This window comes from Propithecus coquereli, unplaced genomic scaffold (assembly GCF_000956105.1).
Source record: "Propithecus coquereli isolate 6110/MARCELLA unplaced genomic scaffold, Pcoq_1.0 Scaffold142, whole genome shotgun sequence".
Lineage (NCBI taxonomy): Eukaryota > Metazoa > Chordata > Mammalia > Primates > Indriidae > Propithecus > Propithecus coquereli.
The window spans coordinates 1,290,816-1,307,834 of record NW_012138525.1 but is presented as its reverse complement, the minus strand read 5'-3'; the positions used below and the strand labels follow the sequence as shown (position 1 = coordinate 1,307,834).

The 17,019-nt window shown below is 51.3% G+C and overlaps 1 protein-coding gene across 1 annotated transcript in view; it reads left to right on the top strand.

Annotated features, from left to right (window-relative positions):
- Positions 1–17,019, top strand: part of LOC105806559 (chromosome unknown open reading frame, human C9orf171) — a 124,336-nt gene that overhangs the window by 85,653 nt on the left and 21,664 nt on the right. Inside the window, exons 4-5 of the mRNA XM_012639700.1 lie at positions 12,539–12,644; positions 16,037–16,138. Of these exons, the coding sequence (XP_012495154.1) occupies positions 12,539–12,644; positions 16,037–16,138 (208 nt within the window). The remainder of the gene's footprint in view (positions 1–12,538; positions 12,645–16,036; positions 16,139–17,019) is intronic.

Here is a 17,019-nt window from a genome sequence, read left to right as displayed (position 1 = left end):
AGGCCTCGCAGCTGCAGGGGGAAGCTGGCTCTGTGTGAGTGAGGGGTCGTGGTGGGGATCGTGTCAAACTGGGGCACAGGCTTGACCTAAAGACAGAGGCTCCGGCCAATCGCTGACACGTGGGAACGTGTGCCCATGTCAACGGATAACTCAACCTCTCAGTAAGGAAAGCCAGGCACTTGGATTTGTACGTGAATTCTTCTGCTTTACAAAAATATATATTGGTTACGTAAGATTTTAAAATGCTACAGGTCAAACTAAGCATGTCTGCGGGCCAGACATGGCCCAGAGTCTGCTGTTTGCAACCAATTAGTGCAGTAGTTGCCTGATATCCATCCTGAGCGAGATATTTAATCTTGTTGGACTCCAGTTTCTTTATAAATAAAATGGGGAGTGATATAATAATAGTTCTTCTCTAGTAGGTTTCCTGTAAGGAGAAAATGACACGGTCCCTGGCTGCGAGTGCGGCACGGGAGGGAGGTGGGTGTTGCTGCATGGGCCACCCGGGGGTACTGGTGGGGATGGAAAGTTCTGTGTCCCCACTATGTTGTTGGAGACACAAAACCACACGTGATGAAACTGCACAAAAATAAACACACACACATACAGAAATGAGTACAAACAAAATTGGGGAAATCTGAGTGAGATCAGTATCATTATCCGGGTTGTGATTTTGTTCTACAGTTTTGCAAGACATTACCATGGGGGAAACGGGGTAAGGGGTACAGGGGATCGCTCTGTCGTTTCTTGCAACTGCATGTAAATCTGCAATGATCTTGATAAAAATTTCAATTTAAAAAATGCAAAAAGCACAAATTAAAAAAAAAAGGATTTAGCAGTAGCTTTGGTACCACATGGGCAGTGTCAGAATTGCTTGTTTGAAAAAACAGTGGAGCAACTTTAGGCCCAAGGGAAGTGCTCAGCAAATTGTCACTGAAGTCACTTGACAGTCGGGCAGATGACCCCATTCAGGAAGCTTCAGGCCCTGAGGAAGAACGATGGCACCCCCAGTCCCAAAGCACACGGTGCTGACCAAGACCACAAGGGCAATTTTCAGAAACCCCACCCAGTGTTGAAGGACACCCCTGGGGGGTGGGAGGGAAGGTGGGTCTCCTTAGATGGCACCACCACTGCTGGGTGTCCCCACGGTTGGATGTTGATCTGGAATCTCAGAGAGGAGCCCGGCCCACCAGCCCACCAGCCCGCCAGCCTGCTCGCTCCCCAAAACCAGCCCCTCCAGGGTCCAAGGCATGTTCAGATTTCACACCCAGCCTGGAGGCCACTGTCCACTCCTCCGTCCCTCACGGCTGTGAGGGCACCGGCTTCTCCTTTGCCCCCCGGGGGCCGAAGACTACTGGCATATTACCGATGGATTTTAATTTCATTTTAACAAAATAGCTGTCTCCACTGGAAGAAGCATCAAGAGCCACATAAGGACTCGTCTTGAGCGGAATCGCGTTGAACAGACCTCCGTGCTGTCATTGATTTTCCAGGAAGAAAAAAATTGCCTCTGGCTACTAAACCGAATTAGTAGTCACTGATGACCAATTATTTTAGCCCGCTGTGAACGGAGAGCCGTACTAAAATCCAGTTTGTCAGACCCAAGTCTCCCTTCTGAAACGCCTTTCAACAAATGTGTACCTAAAGTCCCTCAGAAGGTTCCTCCAGCTTCCTCTCCTCCGCCAAGTTCTCCAGCTCCACAAAGTTTTAATGAGCAGGGAAGATGAAGATGGGCTGCCATGAAAGGGCCCCTCTAATCCACAGAGCACTCCTGGCAGCGAGGAGCCGCGCCGGCAAATCAGAGCTGTCAGCCCTCATCCCCCGCATGCACACAGTGTCAGCCTAATGTTTGCAAATGATAATTTCCATCTCCCTCGCCCGTCCCCCGTGCCTGCACTGGAGATCAACCCCTGGTCCGGGGTATCAATCGCAAAGCAGCGAGGACGGATTGCACCGAACTAATTTGAAATTTCTGGGAGGCTTACCCCACGTAGGAGCTGATTTCATTTCATTTTATTCCCCATTTTCCGCTTTATTAGACTTAGTTTTGACACGGTTTTGTTGTTGGTGGGAGCGCTGGGGTGGTGGGGAACTTTTCTGAGAGGTTTCTGCCAGGTTATCAGCAAATAATTTGTCGAAGCTCTCAGCAGTGGCCCCGCCGTCGGGACGGACGCCCAAAGCCGAGCTTTGGAGACGGCAGAGACGGCAACCGAGAAGCCCTCGCAAGCCTGGAAGTGAGGGCCTGAGACCTCCGGCGCGGCCCAGCGCGGGGTCAGGACGAATCAGACTCCTCTGTGCGGAGGAAGCACTGTCAGAAAGGTCCAGGGAAGCAAATTGCAGAAAAGCACAACTTAACACCTGGGCGCAGAGCGGGACGTCGGTGCAGCCGGTGACTGCACCTGCGCGAAGATGATCGGCTGCTTCTGCCCCGCCTTGGAGTCGCGTCAGCGCACAGCCCCGCGGGAGGAGCAGACAGCTGGAGCGCCCGGGGACCTGGATGCGGGTCCTGGCTCCGCTGCATGGCCACTCTGTGTCCACGCGCAAACCGCGGGCTGGCTGCTTGATCGCTCTGAGCCTTGGCTTCCTCTTCCGGAAGCTGGGAGTGCCCATCGTCACTGTCAGCCTTGTGAGGAGCCAGCCAGCTCGCAGGTGGAGGCTCAATCGCCACCCGTATGGGAGGTGTTTTTCGATGGCTGTTATTCTTCAAGGCCCACCAGGCCCATCTAGCGCTGCGGGTCCTGCCTTGCTCATGCCGTCCCCGTCTGGAGCTCCCTGGCTTCACTTCCCTGCCCGGCCGCCTTCTGCTCGTCCTGGACCCCCATCGAAGGGGACAGAATTGACGTCCCTCATCTGTGCCCGTGAGGAATTAACCCTCATCTGCTCTGCGCTCCAGCCACACTGCACGGGCTGTCCACACTGGCACCTGGCCCTGGGCGCTGCAGGGGGCAGGGCTGTAAGGGGCAGGGCTGCAGGGGGCAGGGATGCAGGGTGGATACCCCACAGCCTTCCCACTCCAGTGACTAGCTGCGTCATCTTGAGCAAGACAGTGAACTTCTCTGGGCCTCAGATTTCTCATCTGTGAAACAGGGATATTAATATCCGTGTCTCGAGTTGTGCAAAGGACTGAGGAAGCAGCAGCCGAGATGGTGACTGTGATTTCTGCTGCGTGCTCTGTGACCTCCGAGTGCAGGGAGACATCCCCACGACCCAGGGCATCTGGGAGGGGGCAGGAGAGGGACCGGGCTCAAGGCCTCTTGAATGTCGCCCTCCATCTACAGGGCAATGGGAAGCCACCGGCAGGTATTGAGAAAGACAGGAATAGATTTGCATTTTCTTAAAAAGCGTTGGCTCACTATGGAAAACAGTATGGAGATTTCTCAAAAAACTAAAAATAGAACTACCATGCGATCCACCAGTCTCAGTGTGGATGTTTATCCAAGGGGGAAAGTCCGTATGTCAGAGGGCACCTGCTCTCCGTGTTGTCACAGCGCCAGTCACAGTAGCGGAGACACAGAATCAGCTTAAGTGCCCAGTGGCAGATGAATGGATAAACAAATGTGGTTTATATACACAATGGAATACTATTTGGCCATAAAAAAGAATGAAATCGTGTCATTTGCAGCAACACGGATGGAACTGGAGGTCATTATGTTAACAGAAATGACCCAGGCACAGAAAGACAAACGCCACATGTTCTCACTAGGGTGGGAACTAAAACCCTCGATCTCGTGCAGACAGAGACAGAATGGCAGATGCCGGGAGGGGTGTGTGGGGATGAAGAGAGGGTGGTTGGTGGGCACAAACTTCCAGCTAGAAGAAATAATTCCACCGTTGGATCGTGGACTAGGGTGACTGTGCCAAGCAATGATAAACATTTCAAAGTAGCTGGAAGAGAGGATTTGAAATGTTACCAATGCACAGAAATGATAAATACTCAAGGTGATGGACACCCCAAATACCCCAAGTTATACAGTCTATGCATGTTAAAAATACTCACATGTACCCCATAAATATGTAAGATATTATGTATCAATAAAAGAAAAAAACGCCTGAGCTCCTGTGTGGAGGGGAAAAGCAGGGAACCAGGGGAAGGGGGGCTGTTGCAGGGTCCAGTGACAAGGGACAGTGTCTGGGAAAGTCTGGGATCCTGTATGAAAATGGCCAGGCCCCCTGGATGGGCCTGTGTCAGTGGCTGGCTTGCCTGGCAATCCCGTTCAGCCTCAATTGCCCTCCCCTTTTCGAAAAGTGATTCAAATTCTCTCGGCGGGAGATGCTGTAGCCGGAGGGATGGGAGTCCAGGCTTTGCTACTGGAGTGTGCTGTGTAACCCTGGGCCAGCCCTTTGACCTCTCTGGGCCTCGGCTTCCCCACTCCCGCCTTTCCCAGGCTCACTTAGTGAGGATAAATAATTAAGATCTTCAATGTGAACCCCTCCAGCTCCTCAAAAGAAAGCTGCAGACGGGATGGCTGTAACGGTTAGCGCCGGGATCTCAGCCCGTGGCAAAAATCATTCATTTTGGGGGTGGGAAAAATGCCCTTTTATACTATAAAGAACTACATTTGTTTTTTCGTTTGTTTTTGTTTTTTTAACTGAATGCGTTGTAAGGTAGCAGCAAAAAACAGTTGTCGAAGAAAACAGGAAAAATGGCTCCTTAAGATGCATCCTGGAAAGGTCAAGAATGCAGGGAAAATACTAGAAATGCCCAGTGCATGACAGCACAGGGCTGGGCGCTGGCCAAGACTTGCCCCCTGGCCCCGGGAGGCGGGACCACCCTCGGCTGCTTGTGGTGGAAAACAAACAGCCCGGAGAGTTCTGGTGGGATGTTCACTGGGGGTTTGTGCGCGCCAGGTGAAGGGTGGGCGCGCGACCGACTCCAGGTCCGGTCCACATTCTCACCCCCATCACGGACTCACATGGGCCCTGGGACTCGGAATCCTTTTTTTATTTCTTTATTCATTGCAAAGGAGTCATATAGAGCACTAAGTAGACTGAAAGATGGGAAGCCCCCTGACCCCACCCTCCGGTTCCGCTCCCCTCCCCCAGCCTCACCACTGCCGTCCTTGGGGGGCTTTGTTCCGGGCTTTTCCCATCCACTCACATTGCGTCGAGGTGCTTGCTGTGCGTCTCTTTCCTCTTGATTTTTTTTTCACACTGGGCGTGTCTTGGAGACCTCTCTGGGTCGTTACACACACAGCCACTGCGTTCTTTCTGGTGGCTGTATAGTATTTCGTCACGAAGACATACCAGCACGCTTACAAATGTGACCAGCTCGGCGAACAGCTGGGAGGTGCAGGGGGACCCGAGAACACCTCAGCCCTTGACTGCAGGGCCTGTTCAAACCTGCTCTGAGGGGTGACTTTCTTCCTGGTCCTTTGGGTGAAATCTCAGACATCCTGGGCTTTTCTGGTCACTTCTAATTACAAAAGGCAATCTCCGTGCATGAGTTTGTATGTCCAGACTAGCATATCATCAAAACTCCCAGCTTCACTGGGAGATAAGTTTCTTTCCTCCCCGGGCCAGCTGCACAGGGGGAAGGCGCAGGGAGCGGGCAGTGTCCGTGTGTCAGTTCTGCGAGTTCCCGCTCCTAGGCTCCAGGGCAGATGGAGGGCGTTGTATTGATAATAGAGTCTTGCGCTGTTCATACGGTGTGCCATGTGATTTGGTACTATTTTATTTAGTATTCTTTCATTCGTGGTTATGAGTGAGACTCACCAATAATGTGAATATTCTCCTTGTCTTCATCTGTGATCATGAAAATGATTTGGAAAGCTGTTCTAGAAAAAATTCTGGAAAGTTCTGGAACCCTTTCTGTAGCACAGTTGGGAGAGCTCATGTGTGAAAGTGCCTGGGCCTGGTTCCAGGGCTCTATTAAAGTTTTGTATGTGTACTTCAGTCAACTTTGATCTATTATATTTTCCTAGAAAAATCACTCACTTTGTTTTGATTTTCACATTTATTGGCACGAAGTTGTGCATGATATTCTCTTACACTAATTAAAAACAAACCTTGCACTCAGGGTCAGCTCCAGGTTTTGTGAGGTCTGGAGCTTATTCAAGCTTGGGGGCCCCTGAGAAAAAAAGTTCAAAATCTTGAATACAAATTTAAGCACAAAACTGAATACTTATTTAGAATGAGAAAAGAAATCAGAACAAATTACAAATTTACATAAGCTAACAAATACACAAATTCGTATATCACAAAAATCCAGAAAAATAACATACTTCAAAAAAAAATGGACACATCCATATTGATCTTTCCCCTACAGTTTTTGGGTCTATACTTTTGATCACCTCTTCATATGACAGCAACTTTGTAACATTTTTCTGTAAAGCAGAAAGCGATTTCAGTCTTTTCTCTAGCATGCCTGATTGATAGATATATAAAAATATTTTACTTTGAAATATAGAGTCACAGAAAGTTGTAAAAGTAATGCAAAGAGACCCAGTACACTCCTCGCCCAGTTCCCCTCAGTGAGAAAATTTCATGTAACGAGAGTGCAAAATGAAAACCAAAAATGGACATTGAACAGCACACAGACTTCATTCAGACTTCACTGATTTTTACATGTCCTCATTTGTGTGTGTGTGTGTGTTGTATTAATATATTTAGTTCTTGCAATTTTATCACATGTGTAGGTTTAACACAATCAAGAAACAAAACTATTCTGTCATCCCAAAGGTCTTCCTCACACGACCCCATAGTGACCCCTAATCCCTGGAAAATTTCAAGAATGTTATGTATATGGAATTGTAATATCATGTAACCTTTTGAGATTGGCCTTTTTCTCTCAACATAAAGGCCTAGAGGTCCATTGAAATTGTTGCATGTTTCAGCAGCTCATTCCTTTTCATTGCTGAGTAGTATTCCAGAGCATGGATATGCCAGTTTGTTTAACCATTCACTTGTTGAAGGACATTTTGGTTGTTTCAGTTACGGGGCTATTACAAAAAAATCTGCTGTTAATATTTTCGAGTAAGTTTTGTGTAGACCTAAGTTTACGTGTCTGGAATCAATGCCCAGGAGTGCAAGTGCTGGCTGTACGTATGGTACGCATATGTTTAGTTTTTTAGGAAACTGCCAGACTGTTTTCGAGAGTAAGGGCGCCATTTTACCCTCCCACCACCATTGCACAAGAGGCTTAGTTTCTCGCGTTCTCGCCGGCATTTGGCAGTGGCACTGTTATTTTAGCTGTGCTGCTAGGCGCATAGTGATATCATGGTCTCAATTTGCACATCCCTAATGGCCAGAGATGTTGCCTATTTTCTCATGTTTGCCATCCATATATCCTCTTTGATGAAATATCTCTTCCTGCTTTTTGCCTATTTTCTATTGGATTCTTAGGGGTTTTTACTGTTGAGTTTTGAGAGTTCTCTATTCTAGATTCAAGTTCTTTGCCAGCTCTATGGTTGCAGGCATTTCCTTCCATTCTGTAGCTTCTCTTTTCATCTTCTTAACAGAGCCTGTCGGAGCCAACGTTTTTACTTTTGAGTAAGGCCAATTTACCAGGTTTTTATGGATTATATTTTTGGTGCCAAGCCTAAAACACTCTTTACCAAGACTTAGATCCCAAAAGTTTTCTCCTAAGTTTTCTTCTAAAAATTCTAAGTTGAACATTTTGTATTTAAATCCATGATCCATTTGAGTTAATTCTTACATAAAGTATGGGACTTGGGTGGAAGTTTTGTTTTCTGTTTGTTCGATTTGTCTAAGATGCTCCAGCACCATTTGTTGAAGAGACTATCCTTCCTCCATTGAATTGCAATTTCCATCGTTTACTTCCTTTAATTTATTATAATGCATCTGTAGCCTAATTTATGATACCTGAATTATAAAAAGCATATCTCCTAAAATATTGCCTAGTCTCTGTCTCCTTCCCTCCTACTCTCTCCAGCCCTTACCCTCTCTCTCTCTCTCTCATTCTTTTCAACAACAGGTAATCATGAGAGTGGTACCACGCCAGTTCCTGCCACACATAAACCATTCCTGCCCTTGTGGCGCTGGCAGTCAGTGACAATCCGAGACCCAGTGTAAACCAGTAAACAAATGAGCAAGAGGCCCCTGAATGGGAGGGCGCCCGGCACGGCTGTCTTAGGGTGGGCTGGCTGGGGACAGGCCCTGAGGAGGCGACCCCACAACTGAGATCTGAGGGCAAAGGGGAAGCGGAGTGTGTGCTGAGGGGAGGGAGGCAGGAGTCGGCTGGAGGGCCCTGCGGCCTGGGCCAGACGTCTGGGCTTAGTCTAGGATGGGAGGCCACTGAGGGTGTTTCCAGCAAGGGGCGATATGACCTGATTTGCATCTTGAGTTTGCCCATGTCGCGGCAGCCTCTCCGCCTTTTACCCATGTTAATGAGCCACGGAAGAGACGGGCACAGCCGCTGGTCTCCTTCAGACAACCAGGCAGGGCCACCGAGACCCACAGGATGTGTCGGTTACTCTCGTGCTGGGAGCCCCTTCCTGCCTCTTCCCGGTGACAAGAACTGCTGGCCAGAGTGGGGCACAAAGCGGGCACAGCTGGCCAGCAGAGGCCGCAGGAGGGCTGGATGCACGGGGGCCGCTGGGAGGAGGGCCTTTCTGTTGCGAGCGGCCTCTTGGGGCAGATATTTCCAGATTGCGGACCCAGTGTCATTAGAAAACACAGCTATAAATTAGGCTGCTCAGGAGCATGGGGTGGGTAATAATTAAGTAATAAAAGTCACCACAGGGGTAAGGGAGCTGGAAAACAAAGAGCCGCTGTTTGTAGGCGCAGCACAGGCTGCTCTGGGAAGAGCCCTCTGGGCGGCGGTGGCCGTGCAAAGCCGCTGGACCTCCGCCCAAACCCGGCTCCGCCCGGTCCCAAGGAGCGCCCCACGCGGGGGACGCAGGCTGTGCCGGGACATCTGGGGTCCAGTCCAGCTCTGCAGCTGTCTCCCGGGCCATGAACTCAAACACCCGGAGGGCTCAGCACACAGTGTAAGCGTGAGGGCTGGGGCCGTTTACTGACAGATAGGGACGCGGGCTCACATTGTCAAAATCTTTCAAGACAATTGAGAAAGTTGTATTTTAAATGTAAAATTTTCCGATTTTTCAAAGTTGACAACCATGTCAAAGTCCTTTAAGACAAAGCCGAGGCTCAGGCCCTTAGCTGGGGATCCACTTCCTCACTCCTTCCTCTGGGAAACACCGTCGCGGGGTAAGGTCTGAGGCTGGAACCTGTCCTGGGCACTCGCACCTTTGACAATCTGGCGGAAGCTACGGACCCTCTCCCCAGACGAGGGGTCTCTACACGGCTGCCCAGAGGGACTGTCTGCAGCTTCGTGGGACTTCAGGGCGCTAAGAGCCTGGAGTTCGGCGGTCTCCAAGGCCTCGAGCCAGGGCCCCACGTGTGGCGCCTGTGGCCGCCCACCTGGCTGCGTTGGGGGGCCCTGGACGAGGTCCCCAGTGGCAGTTCGAGAGCTATGAAGGACTCTCTGTGCCTCCTGGTCGCTGGGCCTGCTCTGGACGCTCATCCGGGCAGCGGTCCGGCATTCCCCAAAGCACGGGCGGAGGAGCCCCTGTGTGGCAGCGTCCCGTGGCTGCCGTGATGAATCACCACAAACGTGGCAGCTGGGAACAGCAGGAAGTTACTCTCTCACCGTTCTGGAGGCCAGAGGTTTGAAATCGAGGTGTCCCAGGGCCGCGTTCCCTCCAGAGGCGCTAGGCAGGATCCTTCCTCACTCCCCCAGCGTCTGGTGGCTCCAGGCCGTCCCCGGCTTGCAGCCACGTGGCGGCTCACGCTGTGTCACCTCCCGTTCACTTTGGGGTTTCCTGGACGTCTTTGGTAGCTAGTCCTGTGTCTCCCATCACGTCACTTCCCGCACAAGTCTGCCTGTCACCGTCAGGGGTGTTGAGATTGATCACCGGGGTAGATTTTATGTTATGTATGTTTTTACCACAGTAATAAAATAATAATAATAACAAGGTTGGTCATTCGGTTGAGCTGCTGCAGCGCGACCGATCAGCCGCGAAGTTCCCCGTCAGCCTTCCACCTGATGGTTTCGGTGGCTTTTGGTGAGCATTGCCTAGATCCGCCATTTCATCAGGAGTCGCGAATCGGCGATTTCCCCACTCATTCTATCGCTCCTCCTGCGTTTATGAGCTCTGGTTCTTCCACAAAGAATTTTCCCTCATCCCCTATTTGACCACCCTGAAATGCAGCTTGCACAGGAAAGGCAGGGGGGTGCTTCATTGTTTATTGTCAGAATGATGATTTTGTGGCCTAGCAACCTCCACGCTGATCAAAGAGGTTTTCCTTGTTTCCCCATCAGTGGTGCACACACATATATGTGTGCATAGACATGCATCATGCGCATGTATGTGATGTGTTTCAACTCGGGGCAGGCGTTAAAGCCCCGATTGCCCTGGCTTTGGCCCCTTCAGCGTTGCCCCTGTGCTCTGTTGCCACATCCTCCAGTAGTCCCTGCTGGCACAGGGGCCTCCCCGGCGCAGGGACTAGCCGTCTCTCCCGGGAGCCCGGTTCTTTGAGTGCAGTGTGGCACTTAGAGACCACAGTCTGGGCGCCGGGTGCTTATTGCTACTGAGTTATGGTCACTTCCAGACCTTCACAGTGGGCAGAGCTGGGAATGTGTTCATTTTTTGAAAGAGGAAAACGAATGGGTTCATAATGATATTTGCCGTTCACATAAAAAATTACAAGGGTTTTATTTCTACTTCTTTGTTTTTATATTTGAATCTTTTCTCTTATACTGGAAATCTTGTTTCCCAATGCATTTATGTAATTACTAATTTGCTTTATCCTACAGTGTATACAATAGTTTCAAAACAACAATATCAACGTTATTATTAACAATAAGAACACAGCTTCAGATTTCCTCCTGGTTCTTGTCCATAGGGAATATTGCACTATAAGGATATTCTGTCCAAACCTCTTTAAAAGCCACTTGGAATAATTCTCTGTGGTTATGCCACAACCTGACATATGGTTAGGTTCATTTTCTTCCATCTGTTCAGGGTAGGTGCTAATCTTTTCTCTTTATTTAATTTCGTTATAATTACTTTTTTTAAAAAACTCCACCTTTTACATGGCTCCAAAATCAAAACTCTAACACAAAGTCTATTCAAAGAGTTCTAGCTTTCCTCTCTGTCACTTCCTTCCTGTTCTCTTCCTCGTCCTATACTTATCTCTTCTTAGTTAAGTTTGGTTTATCTTCTCATTTTCCTCCTTTTGAAAATACATATATGTATATGTCATATATATGATATGCATCATACACTTAACATGTACCATGTGTATGACATGCATTATAAATTCTATATGTATATCAGTGGGGAATCGTATTTGGTTAGGATGCATCATAAATTATGTACTTAATATGTATAAATGGGCATTCTATTTGGGGTGTGTATTTAGCTTGCTGGTTGCTCCTAAGTTGCAACTGTGGGCAAAAGTTAAGGAAGCTGCAATTATTAATCAAATCCTAGCCATTTGGGCCCGATTATTATAGGGGCTATTGTGTGGCGTCCTGGCTTGTTGGCCGAGATGGCAGTCTGACCGCCTACAAATCTGACATCGCAGGCTGGCTTCCTGGGCTGCTACTATGTAAAATGGCTGGTTTCCTGGGCTGCTTGCCGCAGACTGTGGTGCAGAGTTCTATTTTTATATGCGGTTTGGCCACTGTCCATTTGCACATTCAGTCTTTCAACCTGCTTAGAGATTAGGCCCCACCTGGAGCAGTTGGCCGTCCGCTGCGAGGACGTGAAATCCGTGTTGCCGCAGAGGCTTGCGGCTGAGCCGTCCGACTCCCAGCGCTGCCCCCCCGCTCTGGGACCTTACACCCCCACCCCACCCCCATCTTTCAGATGGGAATAATAATAGTACCCACTTTGCAGTATTGCCAAGGGCGGGGCATACGAAATGCTCAGGATAAGCGCTCCTGGGCTGGAAATCGTTGTCAAAGAGAACCAGAGCTGGGCGCCATTGAAGTGGTGAGGACAGATGTTCAGTGCTGTTGCAGAAAGGAAGGAGACTTCGGGATAGATTTGAGCACCGTTCCGAAGACGACACAGGGGGGGCGTGCAGCCGAGTGGGGGCTCAGTGGATGGAAATAACTGAGAGGAGACGTCGAGCAGGGAGAGTCCCGCTAAACGGACACAGCAGGATTCTTGCTAACGGTGGGCCGAGGTAGTCAGCTCTCAGGGCTGGGGATAAGGGACTCGATCCGCTGTCGGGGTGATCGGATACTGAGGGCCGTGCATGCCTTCAGTGGGATTCTGTGACCGGCTTCGGCAGCTCAGGGACTGGGCCTGAATGAGGGCCTGGCCCAAAAGAGGAAATTTCAGTCACGAGTCGTCTCTCTGTCACCGTGTCAGGCCCAGCACGCGTAGACACACAGTCAGCATTTGCTCGCTGGAGGGACCTGTGTCTCTGAGGGCTTTTGAGGGCCAGGAGAGCCTTTCACAGCCTTGGGAGAGCAGCCGGCTCTGCGCCCGACATTTAGGTGGGCGCTGAGGGTGCCGCTGGCCTTTCTGAGGCCTCGCGCTCTGTCTGGGCTTCTTCCCTCCAGGCCGTCGACGCCTTTCTTTGATCTGCTGCAGCACCGGTACCAGCAGCTGTGGGTCCAGGAACAAAAGGCCACCCAGAAAGCCATTAAACTGGAGAAAAAGCAAAAGGTAAGCGCAGCCCTCACTCCTGAGTGGCCACTGCTGGGGTTGGCCAGGGCCAGGCTTCGAGACTGACCCTTGGCTACGGTTGTGGTCGGGTGCATGTGGGAAATCGGGTGGAGTCTTGAGGGGCTGCCCAGCAGCAGAGGAATTCAGAGCCCCAGAGGGTCGGGGCGACTATCCGATCCGCCCCTCTGTAAGCCCAGAGACTGCAGGGGATGGTCTGGGCCGCCAGTCAATTGGCCCCGTGTGCCTGGGAGCTGTCCCGGTTCCTGCCTGGGGACTCTTTCCACCAAAACTCTGCATGACTTCACACACCCCAAAATCAGATTTTAGACGAACCCCACCTGACCTGGATAGCAGTGTGCCCTGCACAATCTATAAAGAAAAGGCCAACCCGGCAAAGTTGAAAGAGAAAACTACTTCTAGAAGGGTGCTTTAAGGGACACGTTTTATTAAACTTTGGGAACACATGTCGTTACAAATTAGTCAGTAGGCCCCAGCCACACACTTCTGTGCATCACATCCATGGTCTCATCCATGCTTGTCCAAAGCCTGTGGGCGGTTATCACTGCTGTCCCCACTTGGAATCGAGGCGGGGGCGGCGCCGGCTCGGGGGAGTTTGGAGTCCACATGCTGCACGTTGCTAATGACGTGGGGTGTCAGCAACTGGCAGGAAGTGGGGTCAGTGAGATTTTTACCAGGATAAACATCTTTAGCTGTTAATTTGTGTTGTTGTACACGTTTGAAAATACCCAAATGGTGCTTCCTCTCAAATATTCCGGAATCTGGACTTTCGGAGAGCTCAGATTGGCCTCCTCTGCAGTAGATCCAGACTGTTGACTGTAAAATCCGAATCGCTCTGTGTTCACATCGTGCTTTACAGATTTCATCAAGAGCGTGGCTCTAGTGTTGCTGGTTGTTACAAGAATCACAACCAACACTGTCCCTGCGCCTGGCTGTGCTCTGGGCTTGGAGCTGGGCTGAGGATGCAGCCTGAGTTCCTGCAGGTAGTCCTCCGAGAACCCCATGAGGTCCGTATCTCATCATAGCGTTGTAGTTTGTTTCCTTGTCATGGGGAAACTGAGGCTCAGAGCGCTTAAGTGACTTGCAGACCCAGTTGTGTCTGTCTTGAAGGAGAGGTCCCACGCAGGCTGATTATGGGAGAGCTCAGGGCTCAGTGACAGCACCTGTGACCTAGGGCTAAACTGGGATCGGAAGTCTTCTTAGAGATCCTGGTACCTAGGGACAGGCCAGGACAGGTGCTTGGGGTGGGAGGCCGGGGATCCCTGGGCGTGGCCAGGTGCCAAGGCCTCTCCTGGCTGTTCTCAGCAGTCGGTAGAGTCCAAGACGCCAGCTCATGAATGAGCACAGCATTGTCATAACATTTAAGAGCAGCCCAGGACTAGTTTATTTGTTAATGGCTCAAGAATGAGTCAACTTGCTATGGTAATGGCCAATTTCAGAGGGAACATTACCGTTATGAAGTGCTTTATAGCTTCACACGAGAGCTGCACAATTTAATTAGCAGCTATTTCATGGCAACTCAGAGTGTCGACAAATCTACGGAAACTGGAACCTCCAGGGACCCATCTTCCAACTCTAGGAGAAGATGTCATGGGCAGTGCCCCTTGTTTCAAAGCACTGTGCCCCGTAAGCCCCTAATGTGGTTTGGAGCCAGCACCAGTGCCAGGTGTGTGATTGCAAGTGAGTCACCCCTTAGTTGGGGTCTCAGTTTCCTCATTGGGCAAATAAAGGGGTCAGATTAAATGAGAAGCTGCCACGTTGCACCTATGTAGAGGAGGAGGAGGAATATCTTTCCTTTTCCCATCCTAGGTGCATGGCTGAGGCCCCTATCACAAAAGACAGATTAACAAGAGAAAAACATACATTTATTTAAGTTTTACATGACATGGGATCCTCCATAAGCAAATGAAGACCAAAGACTCGGTTAAACCCGTGTATCTTGATGCCAGGTTTGATGAAGAGCGGACGGTGGTGCAGAAAGAGCACTGGACAAATAGTATGATCTGATGGCAATAAACTGGGGCCCTAGCAGCTGTTTGTGCAGGTTCTTCTTTGTGACTCTGTGTCTTCAGCGGCAAGGATGTTCCTTTCCTCTGGGTATGGGGAGGGCACCTCCCGAATGAGGGTCTTACGACTTGCTTCAGGGGAAGGTTGATAGTCCTTCCCAGGTTTTATGTCCTGCTTCAGGGAAGAACGGTGGGGAAGTCAGAGAGACAGTCTTGCCTCCGCCCTTTTTCAATATGCCAAGGTGGAACCCGTCACCTAGCGCACAGCAGGTGCTCAGAAAACACTGGCTGAACCAAGCTCTCTGGGCTCTTCCCGCTCCAAGATCTGTATGGCTGCTGCATTGTCTTACGAACAGCCTGAACCCGCCAACGCTCTTCCCCAGCTGACTCTGAGGCCGGAGGCCTTGGACTCTGCCTTAGTCTGCTTGGGCTGCTGTAACAAACACCACGGATTATGGTGCTCACGCAACAGAAATTTATCGTCTCACAGTTCTGGAGGCTGGAAGTCCAAGATCAAGGTGACATCAGGGTTGGTTCCTTCTGAGGCCTCTCTCCCTGGCTTGCAGACGGCCGCCTCCTCGCTGTGTCCTCACGTGGTGGAGAGAGAGTGCTGATCTCTCTGCCGCTTCTTGTAAGGGCGCCAGTCCTCTTGGACCAGGGCCCCTCCCTTATGACCTCATTTAAGCTTGATTACGTCCTTATAGGCCCTCTCTCCAAATATGGTCACACTGGCGGTTAGGGCTTCAACACATGATTTGGGGGGGGACACAACTTAGTCCACGACCAGCCCCATGAGCTACAGGACACTAATTATGAACTTGCTGGCACCGTTAGTGGCCCAAGCACGCAGCTCAGGAGCAGAAGGGCTTCCTCTGTGCCTCCAAAGTCCCACCTGCAGAGACCTCATGGCTCTGAGCCTTGCCCTGAATCCCTCCTGGAAAGGAGCCCTTCTTCCTCCTCTGAGAGCAGGCCATGGCGAGGACCTGCTCCAAGAGACAGTAACCCCTCAAATCAAACGTTTCTTTGTTCAAACACCACGGAGTCCCTACGAACCACTGGGGCTGTGTTAGCCACAGAGCGACATTTCAAGGATGGCTAGGACACAGTTCCTGACTTCAGAGTGGCCGCATGCCAGCGCCCCACGTGTTCTAAAGCCAGATCGGAAGCTGGAACACTCAGGGCAGCCTGTAATCCCAGCCCCTGGTCCACTGAGCTGTGGCCAGGGGCAGAGCCAGGGCATCAGGGGCCGTGAAATAGCCTCCGAGAGGGTTGGGGCCAGGAGGGAAGTGACCCATGAGTCTGTCGCACCGCGAGTTCCGGTCCATACAGACAGGTGACCGTCTCCCCTTGCACTTCCCTGGCCTGCAGGTGATCCTGGGCAAGCTGTACGAGACCCGGAGCAGCCAGCTGCGCAAGTGCAAGCCGCCCGCGAGGCCGGACGCCCTCTGGCGTATGCCCCACTTCCAGAAGGTCAGTGCCGCCTTCACCTGCCCCTCCTGCACCGGTGCCGGCGCTGCTCACGCTGCCTAGTCCTTACCTGCTGTCTAGGAGTTTTGTGGGCTTCTTACCTTCCGTTAGCACAACAAAACCACAACCATAGCAGTAGCAATAGCTGACACTTTTGGAGCACGTCCCCAGGGCCAGGGGGCGAGCCCTACCTGAATCTCTCAGTGACTCCTCACATTCATGGAAGCAGGGGCGCTGTCAGGCCCGTGGTACTGACAGGGACTTGCTGAACGCTGCCAAGTGCCAGAGTCCTGGGCCGAGCCCAGACGCCTGCCTGCAGAGCCTGGGTGGCTGTCCACCGGGGCAGAGGCTGTCTGGCCAAACCCTCCTGTGACGGGGTTGGCAGTGCACCACGTCCTGCACCGGGAACTTGGGATGCAAGACAGCCACATGCCCACAAGCGCTACACCTCCCACAGGGAGGTGTCCCTGGTGTGTGGGGGCAGCAAATGTCCCCTGGGGACTGGCAAAAGCGCATCATGTGCACCCAGACTGACCTAGGTAAGGACCCAGGGAGCCAGCCGTGTTCCAGCTTCAGAACTGAGCTGGTGCTCACGCAGCCGTGGCGCCCTGTGGTGCCTGGGGTAGGAATGCGTCTTCAGCAGCTTTCAGCAGGGCTGGAACAACGTCAGAGCCGGGGGCACTGTGCAGAGAAAGGGAACCAGGAGATTGGGGAACAGTGGCTTCAGGATGGGTGGGGAGCCGTGTGTGCCCGGCTTGGGCAGAGGGAGCCTTTCTAGGAGGCCACAAGGGACTCACCTGGCCCCGGGAAGACAGGTGCACAAAGCAATGTTCCTGGCCAGCCCGGCCTGGCTGCTGTGTCGAGTTAAACTGCAGTTTAGACAA